Source organism: Etheostoma spectabile, chromosome 1, assembly GCF_008692095.1.
Source record: "Etheostoma spectabile isolate EspeVRDwgs_2016 chromosome 1, UIUC_Espe_1.0, whole genome shotgun sequence".
Classification (NCBI taxonomy): Eukaryota; Metazoa; Chordata; class Actinopteri; order Perciformes; family Percidae; genus Etheostoma; species Etheostoma spectabile.
The window spans coordinates 30,811,579-30,821,578 of NC_045733.1; the positions used below are offsets into that span (position 1 = coordinate 30,811,579).

General features: G+C 41.3%; 2 protein-coding genes across 7 annotated transcripts in view; both read left to right on the forward strand.

Moving 5' to 3' along the window:
• The window catches only part of crtc3 (CREB regulated transcription coactivator 3), a 43,878-nt gene extending 39,744 nt beyond the window's left edge, over positions 1-4,134 (forward strand). For all 6 annotated transcript variants that reach the window (XM_032512128.1, XM_032512133.1, XM_032512132.1 and 3 more), the window contains one exon: positions 1,232-4,134. In XM_032512128.1, coding sequence (XP_032368019.1) covers positions 1,232-1,431 — 200 coding nt within the window. In that variant the 3' untranslated portion in view covers positions 1,432-4,134. The remainder of the gene's footprint in view (positions 1-1,231) is intronic.
• adamtsl5 (ADAMTS like 5) overlaps positions 1-10,000 on the forward strand; it is a 65,478-nt gene that overhangs the window by 2,224 nt on the left and 53,254 nt on the right. Inside the window, exon 2 of the mRNA XM_032512231.1 lies at positions 8,787-8,790. The gene's annotated coding sequence lies outside the window, so the exon portion shown is untranslated. The remainder of the gene's footprint in view (positions 1-8,786; positions 8,791-10,000) is intronic.

The following is a 10,000-nucleotide window of genomic DNA, read 5'->3' on the forward strand; positions in this document are numbered from 1 at the left end:
ACTACACACAGGTCTGAAATACACACACATACATGCACAAAATGGAGAGATGTTAGAGTCAGTTGGCTACTCTGAGCGGTCGGGGGGGGTATGGTGCATTGAGGTGATGTGCCATCTCTCCAGCTACCCATCCACACTCTGTACATACGGGGACTTGAACCGACGACCCTCCAATTCCCAACTCAACTCCCTACGGACTGAGCTACTGCCCCCCCCATTTTTGAAAGCTGTATACATTTATTTATATAGCAACTAGAAATAGGGGGTTGAATACACACTCACAGACACACAGTCCTGACACACAGTATTACCTTAAAAGTTTTGTTTGCCGTTTAGTGTTAGTGTTGGGCAGGTCATGGTAAGTACAATCGGCGTATCATTTCTTGTTTATGAAAACAGCTGCAGCTGAAACCGAGTTGATGAGTGCTCGGCCTGAACCACTGGATTAGATTAAATTAGATTGACTTTATTGATCCCACATTGGGAAATTTCAGTGCGACAGCAGCAAAATATCAGACACACATGTATTCAGTACACTCATTCAGCAAAGTAAAGAGTTGTAAAACAACACTTAGAGCTAAGACATTTGTAATATTTAGTTCATGAATGTAATGAGAGACGAAGAGATATGGCCTGTAAGATAATAAGATTGGCTATAGGAAAATGCCCTTCGACCACCATTGGCCTCAGAAACAGATTTGCAATGTGATTCTACGTATACAATGTTATCGCTTAATGCTTTTACGGCGCAAAACCGCAATCAGTCTTAAGTGTCTCCAGACAATTATTCTTTGAAATTTCAGTGTTCCCACGGTGCTGTTTCACTGAATGCAAATATTAGTGATGTTTCCCTGAGGCTGAAATGTAAGAGCAGCGTTTGCAGAGCAGAGTTTGTTTTTGTTGGGAATCAAGTGTAGTAGGTTGATATATTTGTCACGGGGAACATGGACATACCTTCATGGGGACTTGAGTCTGTTCTGCCTTGGGCTCCAGCCTGGTTTTAGCTGCTGATATTTGGGTCTAACCTTGGACAGACAGACAGGGATGCTCCAGTTTAAATGCAACTGTCTTAAAGGGAGGAGAGTGTCAGATGTGTTTTATTTGTTTTTGTTTTTGTAAAGAGTTGTCATGACTAATGCTGAGGGCAGTGAGACTGTTAGCTAGAGCAGGAGGAAATGTTTTCTTGGACAGAGGAAACATTCACCCACCACCATCTGTTTCCCTCTCTCAGATGACTCCAGTCTGTCAAAGGACATCAGCAGTGCACTCTCTACGGTGCCTGAATGTTTTGACTCGGAGGGAGGCTTCCCGTTGGAGGACGAGCTGCGCATCGAGCCCCTCAGCCTGGACGGTCTGAGCATGCTCAGTGATCCCGACATGGTGCTGCCGGACCCATCAGTGGAGGATACTTTCCGCAGTGACAGACTCTGAACATAAAGAGCGTCACAGGTTCCAAGAAAGATAACACAAACATGGATTTGCAGTGTACAGTGTGTATACGTCTGAATATGCATGCAGACAATCTCTATAGGGCCACTGTGCATGCATACATCCACTGCCACTAAGATTCATTAAATGTGAAAGACACCACGTACACAGTCATGCACGCACACTTTTTAAGGTGGAGATTTGTGAACGAACGCTGTTCACACCTGCTTCAGGTTCCCTTCACACTCGAGCTTGTATCTCGCAGACATTGGTTGCCAAATGCAGTTTTGGGTTTAAAATCAGCTCTGGGACAGAAACCGGTCCAGCTCTGAGAGTCCGCACCTCTTCCTCCCTCCCCCAAACCCCAAAAGACTCGGACGAACATGTGAGGCGATCCCACTTCTTTCTCTTCTCACCAGCTCACAGCCCCCCTGAAGCTATGGCAACCTCGTCGCCATGGTTACACACCATAGCAACCCTATTGCAAAGCTGAAGAGCAGCAGGAATGCCAACACACAAACACACACACACACACACACACAACACACAGACACACACATTTACTTTTCTTACAGCCCCAGTAAACGAGGCAAAGGGAGCCCAGAGCTGTTGTGCAGTCACTGTTCACAGCTGGAGCGTTGACATGTGTCGGTGGTAAAACATCTGGCGGCCCAGTTGTTATCAGGTGAAGTAAAAAACAAAAAAAACAGCCATGCTGTGGCTACTTCAGGCTCTTGAACAATCAAGGTAGAAATGAAGTCTAGAGAGATTAGAGCTTTTGTTTCAAATTTATTTCTTTACATGTGATATCAGATTATTTTTTAGATGTTTGCCATAGATCTTATACATGTATGTTATATATATATATATATATATATATATATATATATATATATATATATATATATATATATATATAACACATAAGCCTCAATTCCAGTCTGATTAAATTGTATTTTCAAACTCAAAACAAAAAGGGCAAAGTGTTTACAACCATGAGATTTTATTAAGTAAATATTACTGAAGAGTATAGATTTTTGAACTCTATTTAAGAGATACAATTCTAAGATGTAATAAATGAAAGCTATATTTTTCTTTGCAATTTGGTTGGATATTCCCTGTCTCCTCGGTCACAGATGATTTCTTCTGGTAGAACTTAGTCAGCAGTGGGACAACATCAAGATCCATTTAAAGAAGGAACTTCGACATTTTTCTTCTTTTTAAAAAAATACTTCTATGTACAGTAATTGCACGTTTTATTTTACATTTTGTACTGACTTGTATTGGCGCTTTAACTGTACTTTAAACCTTGGTGTGAATAAGGGCATGCGAACTGTGGATCAATTATGCCCTAAATATCTGTTTGCATCTGGCTTTCTGTCCTCGTGTCACAGCAGTACAGTGACCCCCCCCCCCTGTGTCTGAACAGTCAAAGTGACTTATTCATAGAGCAGACTGTAATCATGTGGACATCGGACATCATGTAACATTGCACTTATCCTCTTTTGCACTAATTGGTTCTCAGTGTGTAGACTTGATAGTTTTTACACCAGTAAGTATGTTTTTTTGTTATCTTTTATTTACCTGATAACCCAAAGAAGACGAGTGAAGCCATTACTAAGAAAAGTGCGACTTTATGTGACTAAATAGTAGTTACACAAATTTCGAAACACCAGCAACCGGCGTTTACTTTTGATACGATGTGAGAAAATTGAAATTTATTCTTCTCTTTGATTATATGATCCTACAGTAATATGGTTTTGTAAAGAGCTCATATTTGCAGTTGATTATGTAATAACTGCCATTTAGGGCATTGAGTGCCCCCTAGTGTTTCAATCAAGGCAAAGACAATTTTTTAATTAATCATTGTTTCTGAAAAGGATTTGGAGCAGATTTTGCTTCTTTCGCTATGCAACTTTTTTTTTTCATTTCAGTGAGACCTGTTGAACAGGTGCAACTTCTACATTATGCAGTGTAACGTGGCGTGCAGGTTCATTTTATGTGCACAATGTGGGGAATCAAATTAGCTAGAAATCCCAATATTACATGTGTCCCGTGTCCACAGTGTATGTTGACTCTCAGTCAGTCAGACGGGCGTCTGCTCCCGCGGGATTCGCATCTGACCTGATCAGCAGTCGGACAACAAGAGCATTTATAGTGAGTGATTTAAAGTAACTCATGCAACGTTTTTAGACTGCAGGCAAAATGGTGCACGGCACTGTTTGGGTGTATTTTTGTTTGTTTCTTGTCAGGCCGAAGGTGTCGTACTGGCGCTGTGTGGACTGTGGGTTGTTTCCCAGTGTATGAAAGAGATTCAGTGTGTGATTATTTGTCAAATACAAAATGACGAGGGGAGTTGGGGTTATCGTGACGTTGATTTCTAAGAGTTTATATTCAATTTCAGCTATTATACATTTTTACCTGCTCTCTTGTTAGCTCCATAAGATGGATGGATGAGTTGGTTTTATAAGGTTTTCTTTTTGTCTATTCCTTCCTCTAGCCCTGCTGCTTTCCTGCTGTCTGAATGCCTGCCTTCTGCTGCCTTACTTTGTTGTTTTTTGACTTTTCATATTCCAGCAGTAAACTGTATCAGTAATCCTCTCCCTTTAGCTTTAGCTCTGTTTGATACTAACTGCCCATTGTCACTTCCTGTGTCTTCTGTTTCCTTTTTTTTTGGGGTGACTTACTTTTTTAGTTGCATATAAATGTACAGTTCTGTTATTTAAAAGAATGTTTTGTCCACTAGTGTTACTACTTTTTGTAATGTCATATGAGTTTGTTTCCGCCCCAAGATATAAAATGGTCTTGGTTTGTAACCCATGTTATAGTGCTTATCTTCCTGATTTAATATAAACAATAAAACTCTATACTGTGTGATGCCTTGTGTGGCTCTGTTGTTACAAAATATTATAGGATGTGGTTGTTTTTCTGGCCAGTAGATGGCAGCAGTGTGGCGTAAAAATAAATTATATATAGGAATATATTGTTCAGTGATATCTCTGTATGCTGACATTATTTTAAAAGTCTGCTTTTTCTTTAGGTAATTCTTACCATCTATTTGGTTCCATTGATCAGACGGGCATCAGCTTATTTTTTAAACAAGCAGACCATCATTTCAGGAAGAGGCCAGAAGGTGTTTTTTCAGTTTAATTTAATTCACCACGTGAAATAATATTTTCCCTCACGTCTGCTGTGATTTGTCGTTAATGCTTTGCCAACGCTCACAGAACCACATAATCAATTTTTCAATGTTTTTCTTGAAAATGTAAAAAGGGAAACATTTTCCTTCATATTTTGTCTTTCTCTTCAGTGAAACATCACTGACCCTGTGTGTTTTTCTATGAAGTAGACAAGTGGGCATTTAGTTGGTATTCTAGCTGCATCCAGCTCATCAGAGGCCACCAGAAAAAGTCCTTCCAGGTGAAACTAATGGCAGTGATACTCTTGTTTACCAAGATCCATATTGGAGTCAGATGGTAACGATTGGATGATGGTTTCTACTCCCCCAACCCGCCTGCAGAGACGATCCACTGTGGGATTAATTGATGGGGGACCAATTCACAACCATACTCCTTCGTGGAGAGAACCAGAGAGAAAGACTAAAGGTACCATCATTTTGATTTGTTTTCCTCAGACTTCAGTTCATCACTTAACTTTTTTTTTTTAACACATTGGACATGTGAAAAACCTATTTGAGTTCTGAGTTTAAAGTCAATTCAAGTCAGAGTTTTATATTCAAAATACATTTTTCACCTGCGGCCTGAATCCACTTCCGTAAATTTCAAAAATGGTGGTTGTTTGTTAACATAGGATTTATGTTAATTTATGTTTTGCACTTTCTGCGTAGACACACACGCACACTATATACACATAGGAGTGTGTGAGGACAGTATAGTCTGGCAGATGGATCGTGTAGGCTCCTGGAAATCGGCCAAAACAACAACACACACAGAGTGAGGGAGCGGAACAGATAATCACAGTCATCAGTCAGGGAGCTGGAGTTGGTCCACAGAGCATGCCAGCCTCAAATTCCTCTGTGTGTGTGTGTGTGATAATCATTTATCTAAATTATTAATGTTCTCAGATTCTGTAAAAGGTTTGTTTGCATCAGTGACTTTTTTAACAGAGCTGTAAAACTGGTCCGTATTTCAGTGATATTCACATCATAAACTACAAAATGCTGTTTTCCGTTTACAGCTGCATCAATCGTATTATGTAAGCAATGGATCAAATGAATATGTGTAATGTGTAAGAGGTCCCATGTGGTGGACGAGCCCACAATTAATCATCACTTGACTCCGCAGTTTTCCTCAGATATATGGAGCGTTTCCGCCTCTTTAAGTTTGTTGTTTTAGCTTTATGGCGTGCAAGTTTTTATTGTTTTTGTTCATTCTCATCGATCAAATCAACCACATTTTCAGCAACAGGCATCTGCTTTTGATAATAGGCTGTGATAACCTCACTACACCACCTGCTAGGGTTGGGCAATGTTAAAATTCTCCAACCGGTCACCAGCCTAGTCTATATCCACAATGTTCCACTTCCGGGATTGCCGCAGGAAATTCCCCCGGATGCATGTCTTTTCGCCAATGTCCGTTTCCTTTCTCGTTCTTTGTGTTGGCGTTCTAAGCTCCGGGGGATTTATGACGACTATGTTTAACTGCTCCTCAGATCTCTGCAGGTTTACCAATTTTTCCGGACTATAAGTCACACTTTTTTTTCATAGTTTGGCTGGTCCTTCCACTTATAGTCAGGTGCGACTTATGTATAACATTTTTTAGTTTTTAAATGTTAATTTATACTGAAAACATTACCGTCTACAGCCACGAGAGGGCACTCTAGGTTTGTGACAACTACATGCTGCTCCTAATGACAGCTGAGAAAGACTGAACACAAACAAAATCCCCCCCCCCCCTTGTCTTCAAATTGCAAAGTCCATGTAGTAAAGTCTGCAGATTGTAAACTGCATGTTGAAAATATGCAGCCGAAAACGGTAATTGAGTAGCAGAAAGAAAGTTTGAAGTGAGTCAGAAACTTGTGAGGGACTGGCGAAAGGTTACTCTTACTGCAATGAAGAAAACGAAGGAAGCTAATCACGGGCTGAAAGGAAGATGGCCAGAGCTGGAGGAACGGGTCCGCAGATGGGTGCTTGAACAAGGGGCTGCTGGGACTGAGAGGCTTGTCAACGGTGCAGTTACGTCTCCACGCCCTGGAAGTTGTTCTGTGTTTAAAACTGACAAGTTGGAAATTAGAACAGAGCTTTAAATGATGTGCATCATTTAAAAGTGGCATGCTATTTATGTGCATATAAATTGTATACCGACGCACATGTGATTTTGACTGTGCCTTTGTATTCTACTTCTTTTTATTCTTTCGTCGTCTCTTGAATCATAGTGGTTGCTCTACCACAGGAGTGAAAGTTTTCAGATTATGCCTTTAACTAAATCACTAAACCACATCACTTCCTGCTGTCCATCCTGTGTGTTTTTGCTTTCTTTTCCTTTTTTTCATTTGGTCGCAGTAAACGTGTCTCGTGTTCTTTTACTGTTTGCAATGAGGAGCGTCCTTGACTTTCACTGCCCTGACTCTGTGTTTTTACCACGTTTTGCTGATGTTTATGTGACTGAGTCCTGCTCTCTCTGTGCTATTTACAGCTAATGCCACCCAGACCCCTTCAGAGAAAAACTGAAAGCTGCTACCAGAAACTCAAAAAGTGCTGGCATGGAATGAAATTCAGGGAGCAGCCCTTTTTTTAATGGACTAAATATTTATTCATTGCAGATTAGCAGAGCCGCCTGACTCTTCTTTTGCCGTTTGAGACTCAAACACACAGTGGAGTCACTATCGAGCTCTTCTGGCATCACTTGTATGTCTGTGAGAGAGAACACAAGAACAATCTATTTAAAATTCCATTGTGAGGCATAAATGCTGGCACGCACCTGGGCAAATATATCGGCAGCCGCTGTTGCAGGTTGCTTGGAACATTTTAACATATCGCCCAACTCTACCTGCAGTTTTCCAACTCCTGTCAGACTTCTTCTACGGGAGGAGTGTGAAGGCCAGCTCTTCCGGAGATGGGTAAGCTGGGGCCAGCTAGCTAGCCAGCCGTCTCTGGAGCCAGCGCTGCCGCTGGCCACCAGTCGGCTGTCTCATTTTCTCTAACCAGGGTGTCCCTAAAGCATTGTGGAGTTGGTAAACTAGCTAGCTAACTAGCCAGCCAACCGCGATAGACATTAAATTCACTATTGTTTCCGCTGTTTTTTTGCCTCCACAACGTGTGCACAACTGCAGTGACGTCACCGTGCTGTCCACTTCAAAATGATCTATTCTCTAAGCCACAGAAATGTTAGATTGGTTTTTATTTGTCAGTGTTTTAAAAACATTTCATTCCATCTGTGTTGCAGACACTTTTGTAAAACGGACGTTTTCTTTCACCCACACATGCAAACGAGTGCGGTTTGGGTTCAAGGACCTACAGTAGTCACCAGTGTTGCCAGATCTCGAGAGACAAATACGCAACCAGGCCTGTGAAAACAAGCCCAAAATAAGCGACTTTTTCTACGGAGCCCCCCTAAGATCCTGGAAGAGAAAAATAAATCAAACTGTGTGCACGGTTTTACAATCCATGTGGACAGATTGGTAAACTGTCCCCACGGTAGGCTAGAGTTTATTTATTTTCTCCCCCTGAGGGGAGGACAATGACCACAGGAGGGAGTTAAACCACCTTTAACATTATTTATTATTAGAAAACTGATGGGATTTGAAATATAGACACTTTTTCACAGTGATTTTGAGTTGTTCTTGTTCCCCACGACGGGTTGAATCCATTCTTTTCCTTCTTTCTCTTTCTCCCAGTCTTTGTTGTACTTCTTCCCGTATTTCTCCCACTTTATCCCGGGCATTTATTCCTCCAAAAACTCTCCTACAGTCCACTCACCATTAGTCGCTACTCGCACATTTTCCTAACCAGAAAACAACTGCCCTGCTCGGCCTCTGATTGGCTAGTACTCGTTTCCATCTGGGTCAGAGCCAATTAGAAGCAGGAAGTGGGCGGGAAATAACGCTGCTGTCTGTAGTGTTTATGTGGAAAAGGCGCGGGATCGAGCGAACCGGCAAGAACAAGCTGGGAACAAGCCCAAATAAGCAACTACACTAGCCCAAAAATACCGCAACCCGCGACTACCAATATTTGTAAGCGACTTTACAAAAAAACAAGACCAAAGTCGCTTATAATAAGCGGACTTGGCAACACTGGTAGTCACTCCCCACTTTAGAAACCAATTCTGGATGCAATGAGAGTTTAGAGTATGTTAGCGCTCTGTTAGCTCTTCACTGGTGAAACACTTCAGAAACCCGAGCCAAGTTACTTGAGATGGCAACATATCCGAAAAGCCCTTTTCTCTTGGAATGTTATAAATAACAGTGATTTTGCATATTTTCCCTATCATTATAACACAAAAACCAGCTCTACACTGCAGAACAATGCTGTTTCATTTAGCTTTAGCCTTAAGCAAAAGCTAAATTGAACTTAAGTCTTTAAGCACTATGTGTATGTGCACGTAACAATCAAGTTCAGGTATGTTCAGGACCCCTTTTACAAGATTATTATTTTAAAACGAGTTGGATGGAAAAAGTACAAAGGCAACCAGAGACACAATTCTGAGCAAACTTGTATTTTGTTATACACATTGCCCTTTTGGGACAAAGAATAAACTGAACACAGAGCTAACATTAGCTTGATTAGCTAGCTAGCTAGCTATGTGACGCCTGCTTTTCTTTATCTCTATCTGAAATCAAGAACCCATTGTTTCAAAAAAATACTTACAATTTTGATGCTAAATCCACGTAAAGTGCACTTTCATTCTTGCAGAACACAAAGTTTAAACTAAAGGGGCTGGGCAGAAGTAAATGATGATGACTGTTGGTCAGGTAAGTTTTGACTGGTTGGTTATGCTACATGAAAACACCAGCGCATTCACTAAGGAATGAATATCTGCATCAAATTTCATAATCCATCCACCAGTCAAACCACAGTCTTTGGAATCCCTCCTAACAATCATTCAAGGGAGGAGTTTCATGTAAATGTCTGTTCACTGTAACAACTAAAAACCTCCTCAGTCACAGTACCGTGTAAATCTGTGTGATCTGTATTTTCAGCATGCTGGGACTCAGATGGCAGAGCGGTCACTCTGTGTGCTGTGTGTGTGTTGCGAATGATTGAAATAGTTTTAATACCCCACAACAGGAGCAGGATCAGCGCTGAATGGACTCAAATAAACCTCCTTCCCAGAACAGGAGGAGGGGCAGCAGCATCTCATCTGGGGTCAGCTCTGTGAACGGAGGCTTGGATGTGAGATATTATTTTTACATGCGCGCGTACACACACACACACACACACACACACACACTCACTCTCTCTCTCAAACTATTCCCTCCTGCAACTGTATGGTGGTGATGCTTGTATTAAGATGTTGATGAGTGTTTCTTTGACTACCGTGCCACTGACATAAACACTGTGTGTGTGTGTGTGTTGTGTGTTGTGTGTATGTGTATGTGTATTTGGTTGGGATGT